Source organism: Mirounga leonina, unplaced genomic scaffold (genome assembly GCF_011800145.1).
Source record: "Mirounga leonina isolate KUSES-001 unplaced genomic scaffold, KU_Mleo_1.0 Mir_174, whole genome shotgun sequence".
NCBI lineage: Eukaryota > Metazoa > Chordata > Mammalia > Carnivora > Phocidae > Mirounga > Mirounga leonina.
This window is the reverse complement of record NW_023270451.1, coordinates 23,195,505-23,218,246: the sequence shown is the minus strand read 5'-3', so window position 1 is coordinate 23,218,246 and position 22,742 is coordinate 23,195,505. Positions and strand designations below refer to the sequence as shown.

Below are 22,742 nucleotides of genomic sequence, written 5' to 3'. Positions count from 1 at the left end.
ACACAGTTAACTACTTAAGACAAGGCATTTGTCCCACATCTGAAACATGGTAACATCGTATTTGATGTGCGGCTACCTCAGGACAAAGCTGTGTGAGTTTACAAAAGTGAAGCTGTCTTAAAGCTTATCAAAAACCTATAATCCAGTTACCAGACACACCTTCCTCCCCAAGTTAGATACCTTAACAGGTATATTATCTGCTTCAAGGGTGCAGAGTACATTTCAAAGCACCAAAGCGTAATTTACGTTGTGGCATCTAAAGTAGAAAAAGTTCATGGAACTTTTGCTTTATTCCCAGATGATAACCTACACACTAATCATAAGCAAAATGCATCTTTGCTTGACACTTCCGTTATTATTCGACTCAGGCTTAGAACACTCTCATATTTTTGAAGTCTATCTGCCATTAGAGGGGAAAACTGCCATTATGGGAGCTGATGAGTATGAATGAGAGCACTAGAGGATTTCAGGCATATCTCACGGAACCCAAAATTCTGGAATGGCAGTTTCATCTCTGTCTGTGAAGATGGCAAAGTTCACATTGTTTTCCAATGTTAACATTTAAACTACTGAAGCAAGTTCCAAAGTGTATGCGTACAACAGAGGCCAAGACAGAACTACGATGAGGAAAAGGACCTTGCAGGGTGAGGATCTAAATCAATATTCACAGATCACAGAGTTGAAAGAAGGATGGAGGAAATCCAAGGAAAGGGAATTACCATTGAAGCTACTGAAATATAAATGGAAAAACTAAGATAAGCAAAATCCGTCTTAGGAAGCCAGTAAGAAACAAGATGGTTTCACAGTGAAGAGTTTAGCCCTAACTGGACTCCCAGCTTTACCGAGGGCAGATACGTGTTCTATTCTGCTCAACACTATATCCTCATATCTAGATCCCAGCCTGACACGTTAGATGCTCAATAAAAAAACGTATTGAATAAATGAACTAATATCTGTCTTAGGTCATTGTTATTCTATGACTATGGAATTTCAGAATTATACATCCTTCAGGCCAATTTCTACCAACTGCACACCAGTCAGCAAGCCCCTTTACAGCACCACTGTTAGAGGGAGTCCTCTAAACTTCCAGTCACCCAGTGCTCATAACAAAGCCACTTCTATATCCTAGCAACAAAAAGATTCATAACCTTGCCTCATTCTTTCAACAAAAATGTAGTAAAGGACAATAGAATGCCAGGGGTAATGAAACTGAGAGGTTCTAATGGAGCTTAAACAGAGCAAATAGAACAAGATTTGCCTTGTCCTTCCCTTTCCAATAAACATAGGACATATTATCTCTAACTTTCTGTCATGCATAACCTAGGCAGAGAAGCACAGATTTTTTTTTTAATGTATTCTAACTAATCATTAAGCACTCAAACACACAAGGGTAATTCACACGTCAACATGCATGTTGCATATGCTGCAGTAACAGTACATCTGAACTCCACCTCCAAAATTTCACTCCTTTTCTTGTAACGTACCTCTACAACTCATTCTCTACCTTCCACCTTCCTTAATTCTTAAGGAAAGAGGCACTATAATGACAAATATGAATAAGGTTAAGTGTCTACCTAGATGTAACAGAAGCTTAAGCAAGTTATCAGCACTCAAAGATGACCATGAAAAATGCAAAATTAGGTAACTGGAGCTTACTGGAAATTAGGGCAATTCCTATCTGTTACCAATTAGCACCTTAAACTAAATAAAGTGTTACTTTATCCAAGGCAGTTAGCTATACCAAGTGCACTAGTCATGAAAGTTTTGATTTTCCCCATGTAATTACTACAGAATCCTAATCTATTTTAAAGACCCAACAGGAGTGGTTTTGCAGTGCTAGCAATTAAAAAATGTGCTAGGTGTCTTTCCCAGCAAATGATATTTCTTTTTGTGAAGAGTAATCACAGCTGAGACCCAGAGAGGAAAATCAAAGAAAGAAAATTTGTCAGCTGAGAATTGTCAAGTCAGTTTTTCAAAGACAGCTCCATAGTTATTAGAGGAACAAGGGAGGATAGGCCAGGAAACCTCTGTCTGTCCTACCTTACAGCAATTCAGCAGAAGGGCAAGGACAGGACGAAACTTCAGGGTGGCCCCATTAAGCACACCTCATTGCATTAAAGCCAATTTTTCCTGAAACTGACTCTGAATCTTAAACAGTAGCCACTATATTTATTTTAAAATCAGATTTCATCCATAATACCACAACCAAGAAAGCAGTTGACATCCAAACAAGCAGAGAGTGGTAATTTTATACATGTACAGTTTTCTAGATTCTGTGGAGATAATCAACCTGGTGGTCCTAATTCACACCAGTTTTCACTCATGGTAAAAACAGTCACTCAGATTAGCATTAAAGAGCATTTTGGTCCCTTTCTATTCTAAATTTGCTTTATTTAAATTACAAGCCTAAACAGAGTTAAAAGTCAAACCTGTAAGATTAAGGCTATTTCTAACTCTCTACAAACACCACAAAAACTAGAAAATCTTAAACTCAGGAGTCAGTGACAGTTGACTGGAGCATCCCATAGACTCGAGATCAGAATTTCCAAGGATATCTGCAGGAAAGAATTCCAGATGTTTGGAAAGGGTGTCTGTGAGCAGCATCCCAGACTAGTGATAACTAGTTTGTGTGTTCATTCATGCACTCACCCTATAATCCTTTATTGAAGTCCTACTACGTGGCCCAATCTGTGCTAGACATTGACTCGATGAAAAACACCAGCCCTGTTCTCAAAGCCTGCACTCTATTGGGAGAGAAAGACAAGGGAAGATGCAAATATAATGCTCTGTGCTAAATGGTTTGATAAGGTCAAGGATAGGGGCAGTATTAACTAGTCATGGATGGGGGGCGGGGGGGTTAACAGAGAAGGCTTTGAGGGAGAAGTAGGAGAATGGTACAAGCAGAGGAGAATATTCACAAACTCTCTGTCAAGAGAGAGTGTGGCCCATAGGTGATATGTACATAGCTGAGACTGGCCGGAATGTGGATTTAGGGAGAAAGGAGGTGGGGGAGGAAAGAGAATGCTGTCATGTCTGTCCAGGATCCGATGACCACTACAAGTTGGAGAAGGGGTAATAAAAGAATGACCCCAGGGGGCGCCTGGGTGGCTCAGTCGTTAAACGTCTGCCTTTGGCTCAGGTCGTGATCCCAGGGTCCTGGGATCAAGCCCCACACATCGGGCTCTCTGCTCGGCGGCAAGCCTGCTTCTCCCTCTCCCACTCCCCCTGCTTGTGTTCCCTCTCTTGCTGTGTCTCTCTCTGTCGAATGAATGAATAAAATCTTTAAAAAAAAAAAAAAAAGAATGACCCCAGGCTTCTGTTTGGGACCATGGGGTGGAAGAGGGGATCCTTGCTGAGCCTGAAGGGGGCTACTTCTAAGACTTAGACTTCTGGGGCCCAGTCTTTTCATTTGGGGGGAAAAAAAAAAGATCAGAATAAATTACTTCCAGGTTTCTTGCAGCTACAAAATGCTCTAATTCCAGGAAAATAGAAGCCTTGAATTACAAGACCCTTCCAATAATGGGGCATTTTTTGGAAGACGGCCTCGTCAGCAGGGTCCTGATAAATGTAGCTGCCAACTATATGGGCGGCATTCTCCTACTCTGGTAGCCAATCTCAGGAGTGGAAGAACGGCCGTTTCTTACTGACCAGTTCCTCTGTGCCTTCCACTGCTCTCCAGTATCTCCTTATATCCTCACAGAACTCTTTGAGGTAGGCACTGATCTCTTCTCCATTTTCCAAAAGGGAGAACAGGGTCAGAAAGGTCCCATACTCCCTCAAGGCCATTCTGTGAAGGGCAGAGCCAGGTTTCCCAGGTGCATTCAACTCAAAAGCCTCTGCGCATAACACTGAGCTTTACTGCCTCTGTCTCACAGCACTGTCTGCTCAGACAAACCAAGTCATCAGAGTCTACAAAAGGTACTTCGACTGAAGGAAAGATCTGTTGCAGGGGGGAATAGGTTGCTGAGGGACAGAACAGGCTTTAAAGATGGTATAGCCAAGTGAGGCCCAAAGTCTGGCCCCATTGGGATCTTTCGAATTAAAAACTTTGGGATGGAAAAGGAGGGCTCTGAATTGCCATAGGAGTCCCTGGAGCAAGGTCAGGACATCACAGGCTTCAACCTGCGGAAATGAGGAGACTAAGACTATGTGACTTTAATTCCAGACCCAGGAATATGTAGAGTTCAGGTGTAACACGCTCCCCACCCCCTGCCACTGCCTGTCTCCCAGGGCTCCGTCTGTTGTGTAACAAACCGAGTCTCCATCAGACAAAGCTGCCTGGTACAGAAACAAAAAGGGTGGCCTGTTTCAATCAGTCTTGTTTGCCTGTAATTTCCCCCCAAATGTGTAAAATGACAAAGATGAAGCAGACAGCATAATTTGGAACCAGATTTCCCATACCACATCACATTTTGTAGTAATTCTATGAAATTCAAGTTGGATATTAGAATGTCAGTTTAAAAGGAAACTGGTTATTAGTAAAGGATAACAGGTGCTTTAAAACTATAGTAAGCGTTGACATTTGAAGGAAAGGAAGCATAATAACCTAATGCTTTTTTTGGCTTTGCATGGAAATGAATAGCCATTCCTTGTCAATTCTCACCTCTGCTTCACTCAAAGACTGCATATATAGCAGCAAAGATCTCCAAGAGAAAAACGTTATGCGCACTGTCAAGGACAAAATAAACCAGGGCATCAATCAAAGTGTAATGGAACAGAGAGATGCGAGATGCCAGAAGGCTAAAATGCAACTGCAATTATGTTTTACTTTGTTGGAAAATAATTGTTATAAATCTGTTACCTTGGTCTCCCAGCCTTATTTTATGAAACAACACTTATTTAGATTGGAAGGCATCAAAACACATTTTCTTTTTCCTAACAGAAAAACTCTGAGTATGGAAGCAGCTTTGGTTTCTAGACACACAAGGGTATCACACTATATAAAGTTGCCTTCTCAGAAAGCTATTCAAAACTACCTTTGGCATCTGGTTCTTTTGTCCAAGACGTGGGCTATTTCTCCATGACCATGACAAATTGGAGAATTAAAAATAAATTATCCGTTGGATCAAGATAGTAGAAGAAAACATGATTTGCCAGCAACACACGGAACTGGGAAGGGAGCCCCGGATTCTGGGTGTGACAGACAGAAAAGCTACATTTCACCTCTGGGTTTCTGCTCTGTTGGCATAAAGAAGGGTTTCAGTGGAAGGTCTCTGAAATCTATTCGAGCCTTAATATGTCATAATTCTATGTCCATGGAGCAGAGTCTACTCCTATGCTATCTACCCTCTCGCCAAGGGAGGGAAATGCAGCTTTCCTTCTGTCAGACCTACAATCCTTGTTTTACCCTGAAAAACACATACCCCTTAAGAAACCATGGAAATCCACTGGCATCATTTTTCTATTTTTCTCCTAAAATGTTCTGCCTGGTAGTTTTTAAAAATTTTTTTCTTAAAACTAACACACATTAAACACTAAGTAGAGCCTGGTTACTACTAAGTGCTTTACAAGATTAACTCTTTTAATTCTCACAACCCCACAAAAAATATATTACTATTCCCATTTTAGCATAGGAAACCGAGATACAGAAAGGTTAAGAAATATCTAACAATAGAGATTTCACAGACCACTTTCAGGGTTCTATGCAAGTCTGGGGTGAATCTGGGGCTTGGGGACCTCTGGACCATGGGTGGTGCTTGACTAGCACATAGCAGGTGACAATGACCTTAGGAGTCTGAGTATGTAGATATCCATTCATTTTATTCAGAAATCATAGAAGGATTCTTCTAGAGCGTCCTCTTTACCCATTTGGCCAGCCCCTCAAAATCAAGTGATTTTCTTTGTTCCCTGGAACACCCCAATACCCAGTATTTACCTCTTTCTTTTTCCTCTCCTCTTCCTTCCGTTTCTTCTCTTCTCTTATCTGTGCTAAGCGCTGTTTTTTGCGCTCTAGCTCAGCTTTTAAGTCACTTTTGTCAGACATGTTGGTTTCCTTGGAGGAAAAGAAAAAAAAATGTGAATACATAAAAATAAATTTTCTGTATTATCACTGCAAAAAAATCATTCAAAAGCTTGAAAATGTGACTTTTTTACCATAACAGGTTGTATTACTTAGCCTATGTTGAAGAATCAAAGAAACAAATTAAGTTAGGTCTGGTCTCACACTACATAAATACTTACCTTTTTATGTATTCATAAATATTTGAAGCAATACAATGGTATAGTCTCTGCTGGTGGGAAGGATTATAGCAACTTCAGAATAAGCAAGACATTTTCTGTGCAAGTTTCTTAACAAATAAATAAACAAAAAAGAGAGAATCAAAAAAGAACCTTCACCAGGACTTTCAATTTAGACGATAATGGACCAATTCATCCCCACACTAAGAAAAGAAAATAGGTTGTCATAAACCCTTAGAGATGTGCCCCATTCAAATATCTATGGATTCACTAACCATGTCTCCACTGAGCCTGGGCACAGAGATTTCATTTTGCCTAACATTATATGCATCAGGGAAGACAGCCACTAAAGACCTAACATGTTAATCTTTTTCTGTAAAACTCCTCCCGAACTGTCACAGTTAATTTCATCTCCAGGACAATCCTCTTTCTATAAAAGTTTCATTTGCATACTGAATGCGATTGTGCTTTATCCTGGCACTTTCCCTGTCCCGAAGATGTTTGTGAACCCATGAAAGAGTAGATAACACCACGGCAAGTTCTTGGGGGAAATTTATCTGAATGAAATTTAATTTTAACATTAATGGGGATGGTGAGGCTGGTAGTGAGGGTGCCAGAAATATTTGCAAGTAAAATGAGTTTGGAAAAGACTCACCAAATTACCAATGATTATATTTGTCTTTTTTGTGCTCTCAGTTGGAAACTAAGAAAATGGAAACACCGAGAAATGAAGAAACCCCCCCGACCCAAATTCCTAAAATAAAGTAACAAAACAAAACAAAACACAAAAACATCCGTCAATGTCATGAGTATTCATTTCCATATTATTTATATGCAGCTGTGATGAATATATAATGAATCCCTACGTAGATAACAGAGCACTGAAAGGCAAAAAAGAACCAAAGAACACAAAACAATGAAAAATCCTTCAAACTTCCTGTCACTGCCTTTACAAGGTAATCAAGAACCTACAGTCACCCTAAGACATACTTCCCAACGAATACATACAGTTGGGAAATGTACTGTGCTAACCTCTATACATATTCTTGCTCGTGGTGTGATGGCAAAGACTTATGAAATAATAACAGTAGTAATCATAATAATCAATCTTTGTAATCAATTCATGATCACACCCTATCTTCATTTTTCAACAAAAACTGTTGGATAATTAATGCGTGCTCGGCACTCTATAAGGTTTCAGAGTACAAAAGATGAGCAAAACCAGATTCTCTCCTTCAAGGAGTACGTAACTCAACTTTGTAGGCATGTGGTGCAGCTGGAGATGTTCTCCACGATATTGGCTTATTGATTCCTAAGTGCTAGGCATTTTTATCACATTTAATCATAACAATCCAAGGAGACCAGTATTTTGATTAATGCCTTGTTTGCAATTCGGATAATGGAGGCTCAGCAAGACGTAAGGCAGCACAGTCAATCCACGGCCGAAACAAAACTCAAGCATGTCCATGCTCTGAACTGCTACACTCTGCTGACCCCAATGTACAAGTTTAGCCAGAATGCAGAGCAAAAGAGTAATTAAGATCTATTAGAATGAGCAAGGGTATACTTTGAGGAGGAGGTAGAATGTGAGCTGGATATCACGGGAGGTCAGGACCTAGCAAAGAAGGGAAGATACAGATATGCCAAGACCTATAGAATGGGAACCAGCAGGCTAAGAGATGTGGATGAATCCAAGCCAAGAAATATAAACTTTAGTTTGTAAGAATGGATATATGGGGGCAACAGGGGAAGCCTCGGGAAAACAGAAAAGTGAGTTCCATTTGGTATAATAAGAGATGGGAAGTCACAGCAACTTTTTGAAAGGGAAAGTGACAAAATAAAGATGGAATTTGCTCAAGCCTGTTCTTGTCCCTGCCTGGAAAACAGACAGGAGCAGAAACTGGAAATAAGGAAAGCTGCTGGGAGGCTGGTGCCAACATCTGTCTGGAGCGACTGCACCTGCTTTGCGATGGTAGGTGAATGGAGAGACAGAATATGGGGAATGTGGGCAGATGAAAGCATGCCAAGAAGGAAGAAGTAACTCTCTGTAGCCTGTGGGTATGGAAGCCAAAGAGAAAGATTCAGTAACAATTCACCTTTGAGAGAGCAAGGAGGATGGCAGTGAAGTTGGGAAGAGAAGGCAAGAAGGAAATCCTGAAACAACTTGTAGCAGGCTGTAATTTGAGTGTCAGTGGGATTTCTGGCCAGAAAGAATGCATAGATACAAAATTAGAGATTGGATGAGAAGCTGGATGGAAACTGGAGCTGTGGGACAGACTTCTGAGTCATCCACCTACAAAGTTGAAACCTGAGTCACACATTCAAAGTCCTATAGGAGCCAGGCAGACAACATGAAGAAGCAAAGCCATGAGGAAGGCCAGTCAGAGAGGAAGCACCTGCCTGAAGGAGGCAGTTCTGCCCAGCTCCAACTGACGGTTGACATGGAAAAAGATGAATCCAAGTAGTTAGATCTTGAGATTTTTTTTTTTCAAGAGAAACCATGGAACTGATAAAAGTCAAGTTTGTCACTAAAATATTATTTGCCAATAATTTTTAACACCAGTGGGCAAAAATCCCGGCAGGAGAAAATTAGAACCTAATTCCAGCAGCTGTCGGAGAAGTTACAACTACTCTTTCTTCCCCAGTGGGGACCACTCCGATTTACGTTTTTGACATTTTTTTGGCTGTCAGAAATGAAAAGTCCAATCAGGAAGATCACTGTTATAGCAATAGGTGTGTCATTCGGTGCTGCTCACAGCCAGTGGAAACTTCTTAGAGTTTTGTCCTGCACATCTCCCCAGTTGCCACTGGCCTTCCTCTATTCCACCAAAAGGGTCTGTCACAACTTCAGCTATCTACTATGCTCATGAAGGAACAAACCATGTAATAACAACATCCTATATTTGTCATGATTTTCTGGTAAAACTGCATTCATGAGTAGGAAGTAAGGTGTACTTTCAGTACATTTCTGCAAAGAAGCAAAGTTCTTTTTACAACTAATAAATATGTCTGATAACGTTGGTCCTTTGAGTTGGTGTTACCGGCCATAGAGCCAAAATTTTTTAAATAAACAACAAAAACACCAAGGGGAACTTTTTTTTTTTTTTAAAGATTTTATTTATTTATTTGAGACAGAGAGAATGAGAGACAGAGAGCATGAGAGGGAGGAGGGTCAGAGGGAGAAGCAGGCTCCCCGCTGAGCAGGGAGCGTGATGCGGGACTCGATCCCGGGACTCCAGGATCATGACCTGAGCCGAAGGCAGTCGCTCAACCAACTGAGCCACCCAGGCGCCCCAAGGGGAACTTTTAAAAAATATTAAGTGGTGATGTTTCAAATAACAGATTTCAGAGCCACAATTGCAAAAGACAGTTATAGAGTACCTTCCACTTACTGATTTTTTGGATCTACACCAAAACAGACACTTCACATCAACACCTAGGAGAATAAGAAATCTCAAGAGAACACCTCACAAAGGGTTTGGAAAGTCCACATTAGAGTAAATGAATGGGCCTTTACACATAGTAAATGGCTGCCACAGTGACACGAAATGCAGTGTCAGCACTGAACTCCACAGGCTTTCCCGGGGGGCTTGCCACTCAATCTCCCTGCACACCAAGCAAAGTAAATTGAGGAGCAAAGCCTGGGGGACGTGAGTTATAGAGCTTCCTATGGCTAATGAAGGTCACTGCAAAGACAATCCGGATGTTCTCAGTTTAAGAAAATAAGAACCAAAGCTACCTGCTGCTAATTATTGCTCCCTTACTTCACACACACAAAGAGCTGGCCTCTTTCATCTCCAGCTGGCAAGGGGTCAAGTAGAAAAAATCAAACCCACCTCTCGGTGTAAGTCTCCTCCCTCTCTGATCATCAACTTAGTCTGCCACCCACCAGCCAACTATGGCTTAACTCCGCCCTAGCTTAGGGACAATTACAGCTCAGCCTCACTGACTTCATCCATTCCAGGGTCAGAGGATGCACTTTTATGATGCCTGCTCAGTTCTCTTCATTGCGGAGTCCTATATCCCAAATGCGTTTTCTGTTGGTGACTTTCTCCTTGCCTATATACTCTCTTACCCAAGCCATGCTTCATAGCTCCTCCCACCTCTGCATCTTAACTCTCACTCTCCTGAAAATTCTCCAGCTCTACTATCAGTGTACAATCCCATTTCACTTCTTTTCTTTCTTTTCTTGTCCCCCAGGTTATCCCCCCACCACAATGAGAGAGATCCAAAAGTTCAAATCAGCTACTCAATTCCTTTGGGCTCCATATTATCAATCCTCAACCCCTATAATTTTTTTTTGTCAAATTTCAATTCCACACTTCTAATTTCCTTTTTTTAAATACAGAACATTATATTTCAATACACAACTTCTGTGCAACCAAAAAGTAAAACATCACAGTAAAATGTTGGCAAGAAAATATGGTATTTCATTTGCAAGCCATGGCAAATGGTTAAAACATCCTTAATCATAAATGATCTCTTAGAAACCAATAACAAAGACTCTAATATTCCAAGGGAAATGGCAAAAAAAAAAAAAAAAAACCACCACACGGAGGAAAATGAAAGAACAAATGACTAGTAAGGTTTAAGGACATATGAAGATGATTGAACTGAACAGTAACAGAAGAAAAACAATTTCTTTGTAATATCATGTCCAAGATTAAAACATTGACGTCTAATGTCTACAATGTTTTAGAAAACAGGTCTCATGAACACTAGAAGACAAGATTAATGAGGACAATCTATACAACTTGGGGAAAATCTCCACTTTTAATTCAAAAATAGAGATTGTGGACATACTTGATTCTAATGAAGTGGAAATACTAGGACTAGTTCAACAAATTAGATGGAGAAATTAAAAATAATTTATATAGAAGCATGTTTCCTGCATGGTAAATTTGTGGCTAATGTAGTTCCCTTCTTAACCCTCATTCACCCTTCATTCCCTTGCTTCATTATAACTCACCTCCACCCTTCCTCCCAATGTCTCAGTTCTCATAACTTTTGCTTCAGCCCACCTCTGATCCAAATAAATGAATCAATGTAGGTAAAGAGCTTAGAATGATGCCTGGCAAATATTAAACACCCAAGAACGTTGTTTCTTCTCTTCCTCCTCCTCCTTCTCTACTTCCCTCTCTCCTTCTCCTCCTCTTCTTTTTCTATTATTATTATTATTGTTATTACTTTTTTTTTTACCCTGCCAACTCTTTTCCCCATCACTAAGTCCATCCTAATAGCCAAAGTCATCATTCAACGTTCACTGCAATCATTCAAAAAATATTACAGTGAGAAATACATTAAAGGTATAGCATGTAACTGATTTAGTAGCTATATAATCAGAGTGAGAAAACCCAGTCTATGCTCCAAGAGAGTCTAAGTCCCTTCAAATAGAAGGAGCTTCTCAATCTAATGGATTATAAAATGGAAGGTACGTGGTTAAAGAAATGTCACTCAAATAAAAAAAAATTTTTTTAATTAAATGTAGTCATTTAATTTAGTAGTAGCAAAATTCTTCTCATTTTTTTCTGTTGAACATAGCAGTTACATATCAAGCTGTCCAGGCAGGCATCCTCCCCTATGTCACCCACTTCCTCCAGAGGATGGAAAGGCACATGGAGAAATGGTTTCTTCTCTAATGAAGTTAGTTGGAGGGAGGGTCACTCCTGCTGTTCCATTGTAGAAATGCCTTATGGTCCTAAGTCTCAATGGAGGGAAAAATGGGGAGAGGAAGGAAGGAGGAAAACATGAGAGAGAAAAACATGGACACTGAGGAAGGAAGAAACAAAACAGGTACTTTTTAAAAAGATTTATTTATTTATTTGGGGCTGGGGTAGGGACAGAGGGAGAGAATCTTCAAGCAAATTTCCCACTGAGTACGGAGCCTGACGCAGGGCTCGGTCTCATGACCTGAGCCGAAACCAAGAGTCCAACGCTTAACCGACTGAACCCCCCAGGCGCCCCAGAAGTCATTTTCACACTTGTCCTTGTCTTTCCAGTTAACCTTGCATCTCCTTCACACTTCCTATGTCCACCACACATCCGTAAAGAAAAGAAAATTTTCAGCATTTCTTGAACCCAATGAGACCTACGGTCTACATTTTCACTTCGGCACACACCATCATGGGATGGTTTAGTCCTGTCTAGAACCAAGTATCTAACAGAGGAGAAGCAAGGGGTTTAGTTCTGTTTACACAGCTGTCAAGTAATAGACCCTCCCAAAGCTTAGCTTTTGAACAATATAGACCTCGATTTCCTTTCGGTTGTCTACATTGGCAGCAGTTTGAGATTCCATTTCTAATGCTGGCATATGCAAATGTATTTTTAAGCTTTAAATCAGAATCCCAGGAGGTTTAAATCATGGCCCAGCTGTTGCCAGACTCACTGAAAAAAATAGCCAGAAACAAGTTCTCTTTTTCCTGCCTGGAAACAATTGCTCTTGTCAGCTCTTTACTATGAGCCATCGAACTTTTCATCTGCCACTAGGTATGCATAAGAAATTTGATCTTGCACAACCTTGTTTCACCTTCCTGGCCTTTCATAAAATACAGTTGCCTTCTTCCACTTGGATACGTGGCCAAGGGATGATACAGACCACAACCATTTGTCCATTTTTACAGTGATTTCTCACCTTCGGTAAAAGGAGGGTTATAGAAGTCTCAAGAGGGAGTTGACTGGTGAAAGATGTGGGAGGGTTATTTGCTAAATTTTTACAGCCATCAGTACACTGGAAAAACAAAACTTTCAATAAAATCCATCTCATAGTAGGAAGATGCCCAGGCCTGGTCTACTCATACTGTAGATGAGCAGTTTTCAAACGTTTTGTTCTCAGCATCCCTTGATACTCTTCCTTCTCGGTGACCTCAAAGAGCTTTTGTTTATGTGGGTTACCTCTATGAACGTTTAACCGTGTTAAAAATTAAAACTGATAAAACTTTAAATATTTGATAATTCATTTTAAAATAACAAAAATAAACTTGTTACTTATTAACATAATATTATCAAGAGAAAAATAGCCATATTTTCCAAGGCAAAAAAAAAAAATTAGGGAGAGTATAATTCTTTTACATTTTCACTTATCTCTTTAATATCTAGCTTAATAGAAGTCAACTGGATTCTTACAGTTGCTTCTGCATTCAGTCTGTTGTGAAATGCTATTTTACTTGTGAAGAAAATCTGATCTTACATAAATACGTATTCCAAAAAAGGAAGAGTATTTAAACAGCCTCTTAAGGTAATTGTGGATATTCTTCAATATTACATCAAAATTCAACAAATGTCAGTTTCTTAAGTTGTTGCCATGTGAATATGCAATGACATCAATCAATGAATTTTTTGTACTCTGTTACATTAAAATTTATTGGTCTATCTTAAACTTTGAATGAATCTTTTATTCATGTATGATTTTATGACATTATGCATTCGTTATCTAGAAAATTATTTAGAAAATTATGCAGACTTCTCAAATGCTGACACATTTCATTGTACAATATCCCCAAATCAAACTTGGTAACGTCACTACCAAACTCTTCAGAAAAGTCTTCAGGTATGGTAAAGCTGTCATGGTGGCAGACACAAATTTTCCAAAATTCTAAGTTTTGCTTGAAAGCTCAAATTTTGTCATTAGCCACAAATACTGCCAATTACGTTCTTGAAGTGACAAGCTCATGCCATTGATTGTTGAGAAAACTGCTGCCAAATGCCCAAGTCTGAATAATCATAGTTTGCCTGTGAATTGTTCCTTCAAGTAAACTTAGTGTTTCATGAAAAAAGGCAGCTAGTTCAGCTCGTAACTCACACAATTGCACAAATCCCGTCTCAAGACAACCACTCAACTTTGGTAGGCAGCAGAAGTGCCTTCTGTGTTCCCATAGGTCACATAGTAAGGACTATGGTGAGAGATTTAACATAGGGTAGAGATTTAATATAACTATTTTTTTTCCTGCTTCATGAGGGACATTCTTTTTTTTAAAATTTTTTATTGTTATGTTAATCCCCCTACATTACATCATTAGTTTTAGATGTAGTGTTCCATGATTCATTGTGCATAACACCCAGTGCTGCATGCAGAACGTGCCCTCTTTAATACCCATCACCAGGCTTACCCATCCTCCCATCCCCCTCCCCTCTAGAACCCTAAGTTTGTTTTTCAGAGTCCATAGTCTTTCATGGTTCGTCTCGCCCTCTGATTTCCCCCCCTTCATTCTTCCCCTCTTGCTATCTTTTTTTTTTTTCTTAACATATATTGCATTATTTGTTTCAGAGGTACAGATCTGTGATTCAACAGTCTTGCACAATTCACAGCGCTTACCAGAGCACATACCCTCCCCAGTGTCTATCACCCAGTCACCCCATCCCTCCCACCCCACCCCCCACTCCAGCAACCCTGTTTGTTTCCTGCGATTAAGAATTCCTATCAGTGAGGTCATATGATACATGTCTTTCTCTGTTTGACTTATTTCGCTCAGCATAATACCCTCCAGTTCCACCCACGTCATTGCAAATGGCAAGGTCCATGAGGGACATTCTTAAGTGAAACAGGGTTTGTTTATTCGTTTAAACCACAAGTGGGGGGCAGTGGAGTCTGATGCTGGTACTGGTACAGTCTGGTGTACCAGTACCACAGTTCCTGCTAAGGTATCAGCAGGGTCACCTACCATTGCTTTCACACCATCCCTGCAAATGTAAATATGGTGAAAAAGACAAATAAAAATAACGTTCTGTGGAAATAGTTGTGACCTTAGAGATTCCCAAATACATCTTGGATCCCCAGGGATCCTCAGACCACACGTTGCCTTACCTGCTTCTGATAAGGTGGAGTTGATTCTAAAGCCTCTAGAGACTGAAACGAAATTTTGCTAAGAGTCGCTATAAAAGAACCTAGGCAGGCGGCTTTAGGAGGAAGGCTCCTGTGGAAGGCTTTGGAGGAAAGGCTCCATAGACTTACCTATGAATGATTTCTCATTTCTCACTTGCTTAAGCCAGGTAATAGGAAAGGAAGAGAAACTGAGAAACCTTCTCTCACTCCTCGTTCTCTTCCTCCCCTCACTACACACACACACACACACACACACACACACACACAAATTAATGGGTCTCAGCCTGGCTATAATGTAAACTAAAATGGTCACTAATAAAATGTAGACTTCCCTGTTGTGTGAAAAGTCTTTAATTCTTTCGTTCTTTTAATTTTGCTGTGGTTTTTTTTTTTTTTAAGATTTTATTTATTTATTTGACAGAGACACAGCGAGAGAGGGAACACAAGCAGGGGGAGTGGGAGAGGGAGAAGCAGGCTTCCCGCTGAGCAGGGATCCCGATGTGGGCTTGATCCCAGGACCCTTGGATTATGACCTGAGCAGAAGGCAGACGCTTACGCCTGAGCTACCCAGGTGCCCCAATTTTGTTGTTTTAATCATTAAAATTATACATGTTTGTTTCAGGACAAGAACTTCAAAGATTATATAATCCAGTACTGGTATTTTACCCATAAATAGGGAAAGTGAGATGCAGAAATATAAGTTCACTACCATTAAGTGGACAAGTCAGAGCTGGAGATACCAGATCTCCTTATTCTTGAATACTTTTGCCAAATAATGCTTCCCTTTTGGTGTTTATTCAAGATTTTATCCATTTTAGTCAAAAGGAAGCTCTTCTTAAACAAAAGGCTTTTATGGTGGCTCCTGATCAGTCTACCTGTAGTCCAACCTTTCAGTCACTCTCTACCACCACCTAGTGGTGGCAAATGTAAATTGCATGGGAGAGCTGACACCAGGAGAAAAGGCTTTGCCTCTGAAATTCCCAAACACACCACCAAAGCCGACACTGGGTAGTCCCAAGACTGCAAAAGTTTCATCCACATATGAAGGATCTATTTATGTCAGTAAAGAACTACTGTTTTTGATGGGGGGGGAATAAAAATCTCAGTACATACATACAGTTAAATATCTACGTTGATTTTTCTGGGCTCTTCTCAATTTTACTCACACTGGGTTAATTCCTTGACTAGGAAATCAGGCCATATTTCTAAATTAAGCTTTCGTATCGCTCTTGTTGGATTTGTGAGCTATATTTAAGATTGTTGTGTCTGCATATTATCTCTGGTCGCGCTTTCCCTGTTACAGGATTCTGAGCTACACAAATCGTCCTGCTAACGCTGTAAATCAAGCACAGGCAACTGCGGCACATTACACAGAAGAGACTCTTAAGCACTCAGCACAGAGGCCCATTATGCTAGAGAGAAAAATCAATCCAGGGGGTATCTGCCCTCTCATCTAGTTAACAGAGTAGAGATGAGAGCCCTTAGACCTCACAGGCCTCAAAAGCCATTGTCATCTTTGCCCAAAAGTTCTGGAAAATGTTGAGTTATTTCTGACCCCGACAGTGCATTCCACCAATTGAGAGACTCAACAAGCGTCTCTTTGTTAAAAGAATCGTTCCTCCCTTAAGGGAATCAGCCATTCATATCTTAGCGTATCTCAGAGTTAATACCAGGCAATATCGAGAGTCCTTAGGAAGTGCACCATCTCAAGTAGCATCCTTGAAAGAGTATGAAACTAAAGACGGGACAGTTTGGACAACCAGAGGGCAGTGTTTTGTCACTAAGAATTAGGACAGAAAAGGAACCAGAAAAGAGAACAGAAGAAAGGAGACGAGAGCCCTCTGGGGAATACCAGGAGGGAAACTGGAGTGAATTAAGAAGTGAGACCGTGAGCAAAGAGTCCTGCAGAAGCACCCAACGTCAGGGCAGGATAGATGGGAGAGATGTACTGCCTGCCTAGGCCAGATGTCAGGTAAAGAAGCCAAATAAAGAAGGCTACCACTGCTACACTTCATATGATAGGAGACTATGTCTCTGGGCTCCTAGAGGTTCAAAAGCCCTTCAAGGCAAACAGAAAGGAGCTTCTCTACCCGAAGGGGCATTTATGAGGAGCACATGGAAAGGGGCAACTTCTCCACAGACCATGATGTCATCTTCCTTTGAAACCTGCACAGTGGCTCCTCGGCCTCCTCTTGGACACATAATGGGCATTGAACAAACACTTGCTGTTATGTAAATGGTTAAAGATGCCCCTTGAGTATTGGTCCCTACACTGTTTATTTCTTCACATCAAGCTAGAACCATCATCTCAAAGCCCTGTGGCCCCAAACACAAATTCTGACATATCCAGTTGCTTTAAATATAACTCAGATAAGCATATTTTAGCCATTTAGAGCCCACCTGCTTTGCCTACCCAGCAAAACTTCACCCAATATCTGCTAGCTATAGATAAAACACCCAACCCCGCCCCGAGATTCCCCACCTGACTGCGAGCGGCATCGCCTAGACACATTCCCACTTCCCTTTATGGGAGGTGGCACCATGCTTCAGGGTCTAGAAGGTCTCCTGCTATGAGGGATGTTCCCTCTCATGCAATACTATCCAAGGGCCACTCAATGAAGTGTGTCATGCAGTGCTTCCACCTCAGGGTCTTGCCTTCTCCTTAATCAGCCCTGAAATCTTCAAACTCACCACACTCTCACAGCCCGTTTTCACCACACCTCGCAATTTCGCCACCTAATATTTCCAAGCCTGCCCTTGCCTATCTGTGTCCACTCATGTTGCCCAATGCCAGTCTTCACGTGGCTCATCTGACAACCACAGTGCTCTTCTCACTGATCTTTCTGTCCCCATGCTAACCTTACTCCCTGATGATCTCCACATCCTCCACACTGTGTCAGGGTGATCTTCCTGTCGCTCAGATCTGATGAGGACACTCCCTCGACTAAAACACTTCGATGACTTCCTTCTAGATGCAAAACATGTCCTAACTCCCTGCCATGCACAGAAGATGCTCTTTTTGCCCATCTCTCTGTCCATGTATCCTTCTACTTCTTAGTTCACATTTTATTGGCATATATCAAGCTGTTTCCTTCCTTTGTACCTTTACAAATTCCAGAAATGCCCTTCTCACCATTTCATTACCTGATGGATTCCTATTTATCTGTCTGTCTCAGCTCAATCACATTCCCTTCAGGAAGGCCTCCTAGGGCTTTAAGCCAGGGCCAAGAACTCTTCGTTGGTGGCCCTAGAGCACCTTGTGCATGGTCTGCTGGAACACGTGCCTCGCTGCCTGGTTATGTCCTGTTTATGTAATTCTCTCCTCCTGCTACACTGAAAGCCCCTCAAAGAGATGGGCCACATCTAATCTATGCCTGTTTTTCTAGTACCTGGCAGTCAGTGCTCAGGAAATGTCTCTTGAACTACTAAACATCCATTAGATAGAAATGAGAAATCTGTGGGGCAGTTAAGCGTCTGCCTTCGGCTCAGGTCATGATTTCAGGGTCCTGGGATTGAGCCCGGAGTCTGGCTCCCTGCTCAGTGGGGACCCTTCTTCTCCCTCTCCCTCTGCCCCTCCCCACTGTTCATGCTCTCTCTCTCTCTCAAATAAATAAATAAAATCTTTTTTAAAAAATCTGTGATTTTGCTATCAGTAATTTCCTAATCATCAATAAATTGTGTCAGTGCACTAAGCTTTTACATGACCAAACTCCAAAGTTCTCCCTAATTATGCAACCAATTTCTATTCCCACAGGCAGGGTGTGGGAATGGATTTGTCACCCACTCATACAAATGTGCAACGAACACATGATCCTAACATTGCCTGATCCACTGAACTATCTTTTTTTCTAAATCACTACCATTATATACCCATTGATGTAATTTTCTCCTGCCTGGTTTACATTTTTAATCTCCTTCTTCTGACTCTAAAAGGATTATTTAGCAAAAATCCACTCTATTTATAACTGACAGCCTCTGTTGTTTATCTCAACCAACAAATTCAGAAATCTAGAATATATTGCCCAAAATGCCTTGAGGATAAAGTCATACTGACAGTTGAGCGTTCTTTTTAACAGTGATGTAAAAATATCAGTGCTCTAGAACACAGCCGTCTTGCACTTGAAGTTGTTTCTCTGAGTTGCAAAGATGATGAGTGAACGTGTCTAAAAATAAACAACTCTCAGGTAATCTCTGGGGCTGATCTTTAAAATAACTGATAACAAGCAAATCTTCAGATAGGACCAGCTTTGGCTTTGACTCTGCTGTTCCCACAAAAGGGCCAGATTTTCCGTGCAGCCAAGTTAAATCAAGACAGCCCTAGCCAGTAGTCCTGCCCAGAGTGGGCACTCTATCCTGATAGAGAACAGGGAAATTCAAAGTGCCCAGATGCTCTTGCACCTTACAACTAAGAACAAATTTAAACTGTCATCCCAAAAGAAATAGGATCAAGACACAATAAAAATAAGGAAAAGAAAAACTGTAAAGCTTAAATAATGAAGTCAGAATAGATTTTCTCAATATAACTCAGCAATATAAATGTTCGCAGTCAATCTGTTTTAAATTCTAAAAATATAAGTTATTAAGATATCTCATCTTACAACCAATTAATTCAATACTCTCCCAAATTAACTGCAAAACACTTACGAACTTGTAATTAAGCCTACCTAATTTTAAAAACCATCCATCCCTGCTGATGTTATGATGAGTGGAGAAACACATGCAGAGGGACCCCAATCAACACCTCTGACACGTGGAAAGCCAGGATTCAAACCCCAGCCTCTGGAGCACGTGCCCAGAGCTGCTGCACATGCCTGTAGTTGTAGGTTTATCTCGTCTTCCCTGGCTCCACCCTACTGGCCTTAGCATCTACATTGGTTCATTCATTTTCCTTTGTGTTCTTTCTTTGCCATAACCACCCACACGTCGCATCAGCAGTTTTGCCTCTCATGTTTGTTCTACAGGCGAAAAAGAATAAGAAAGCTGAGGAAAACACAAAGATCCTGTAAATCGATGTAGTCCATGGTACTACTGTGCAGCAAGGACGCAGGCAGAGGGTTCCGTGGAGAGGGTGACATAACAGACCGTCAGAGAGGAAGACGAGACCAGAGGACGGCAGGAGAGGGGTGCCTCCCAGGCAGAGGGAAGAAACATGGGCAAAGGTGGGGAGGTGGGAGAGAGAGTGGCCAGTCTGTGGGATGAGTAAGTTGATATGGATGGAGCACTGAATACAAAAGCAGATGGAGCAAAGTGAGGGTGGAAATACAGCCAGATAGCAGATCCCAAAGGATGAGCGACCAACCATCCCCATTTGTCGAGAAAGGAGGGGGTTCTCTGAATGCAAGCCTTTCAGCGCTAACACCAGGAAAATGCCAGGCAAACCTGGACCAGTTGGTCACCCTACAGCCAAGGGGCTGCCCCGCCATGCTTTTAGGGGCTTGGAACTTCTCTGAGGCAGCAGGGAAACACGGAATGATTTGGATGAGTACAAGACCAGGTAACTTTTTCCTAGCTTGCAATATACACGACAACAGCCTTTTTAAACATGGGTTGCAACCCACTGGTGAGTTACAATATCAAGTTTGCAAGTAGTCACAGGTGGCAGTTTTTGTGATGAACAGATCAGAAGTATCAGAATGCACTGTACATGATAAGGGCAATGACTGGTTCATGGAACTTGTTTTGGACATACATATATTCACTGTTACATATAAATATTATTATTATTAGCTGCAGTTAAAAGAGTTTGAGGTATATGGAGCTACGCAATTTTAAAACTGGCAAATTTTAAATGATAAATGTATCTCTACCTTTGTCCTTTCTCGGCCAACATTTTACATGACATGACACCCACAGATCATAATGATATTTGTACAGCACACTGTGGGAAAGAGAGAAAGCTGTTCGCTCCCACAGGAGACTGACCCGGGCTCTAACTACCCTGAGAGCCAAGAGATTAACATCCAAGTGCACATGTAACCTGTAATCCATTTGCAGATCGCTGGTGGGAACACTCTACCACAGAATGACCAACCAAGGCAAGCTCAGCGCTATTTGTTTAAATCTACCAGAGAAAGTGAAATCAATCAATCAATCAATCAATCCCTGGATACTTCAAGGCACAAGCACATCAAGGCAAATAGAGTTACAAAGATTAACCTGCTTTTCCAGCTTCCCAGGAATGTCCGTAAGAGTGCAGAAAATCAATACTACCAGAAATGCACAGCCGTGACATATTTCCTGCAGACCATGTCAACACAGATGCCAAATGACCCTGGGATTTGGGAATTTGCTATTTGTCCCATCAGCACAACTTTTATATTCCTTTTAGAAAGCAAATACCCATCTGAAAAGCTTGGCTGCAAAATCCCTCGCCTGGCCCCGCACACACAGTAGTCTGTATGTGAATAGATAACTCAGTGGTATGAAGGCAGTCTTCACAACAGATTTCTCAACCAGTCCTAAAAGGCTTGAACCTTTCTGATACTCATGTGTATTTTTTACTTCAAGACTTTAAAAAAAAAAAAAAATTAGCTAGAGTCAGTTTCAACCATCTGTCTCTCTGAGTGAAAATAGGATGCAGGCTTGTGCGTATTGGCTTTTGAAGAAAACCAATTTGGCAGAAAGAATTAAAGAGAAAGAATTATATCTCAATTTTCAAGACCATACGAAGGAGTAACAAAATATCCAAGGTAAGTAGTAACTTTTATGGACACATCTCCCTCCTTTTCTACCCCTTAGGCTGTCCCCATTCCTTGGGGTGTCACCATCCAGGCCGATGTCCTTCATTGAACATCACTCTGATTAGACCAATGCCAAACAGTCATAGCCTTGGAGGGTGGCAGAGTGGACATATAAAAGTGACTTCCCCAATTTGAGTGACACTAGGTGTGGTGGGAGATGATGAGAGCAGGTACACTCCAAGAATTTGGAAATAATGGAAATATAGCACGATCACTTTCTGAGAGTTCAACTAGACCTTATATTAAAACACAGGCCATCACCCAAGTCAGAACTATAATGACAGGACCAAAACATCACAGGTAGGGTGATGTCATGTAATGTCATGGAAAACCACCACATAATGAGTGGTGAACAACTATAAAAAACTGTTATAATTAAAGGAAAATGGATTTGAAATGACAGGAAAAGTGCTGTGGAATTTGTTCAGGTTTTCTGCAGTATGTCCGGGAAAAGGACACCCTAACCAGTTGACACCATCTTTTCTGTGTGTCCGTCAGGAGGGTCACCATAGTGGCATCAGGCCACCACCTTGAAACACCAGCTGTGAAACTGCTCCCCATACTCTGGCTCCATGTACACCATCCAACCTTCAGTCTTCCACACTTCAACTAAAGGCAACTCCTGAGTTAGCCTTCCAGTTAACTCAGGCCAAAAATCTGGGAGCCATCCCTGATTTCTCTGTCAAATCACACATCCGAACCATTAGCAAATTATTAAGGCTCTATTTTCCAAACATGTCCAGAATCAGCCTGTTTTCACCACCTCCCCCGCCATCACCCTGTCCAAACCACCAGTCTCTCTCATCTGTATTATTGCGAAAGCCTCCGAAATGGTCTCCTAGTTCCTACCCTTGCCCCCTCTCCTTGTAGGCTATTCTCAGCTGTAACAGTAATTCTTCAGAACACAAGCCAAATCATGTCACTTCCTTGCATAAAGCTTGCCAGTGGCTCCCATCTCAGAGTAAAAGCCAAAGTCCTACAATGGCCTCCGTGGCCCTACACAATCC

At 41.2% G+C, this 22,742-nt stretch overlaps 1 protein-coding gene across 1 annotated transcript in view; it reads right to left on the bottom strand.

The window, feature by feature from the left end:
- Positions 1-22,742, bottom strand: part of DYNC1I1 (dynein cytoplasmic 1 intermediate chain 1) — a 311,144-nt gene that overhangs the window by 273,660 nt on the left and 14,742 nt on the right. Inside the window, exon 2 of the mRNA XM_035020602.1 lies at positions 5,876-5,992. Coding sequence (XP_034876493.1) covers positions 5,876-5,983 — 108 coding nt within the window. The 5' untranslated portion in view covers positions 5,984-5,992. The remainder of the gene's footprint in view (positions 1-5,875; positions 5,993-22,742) is intronic.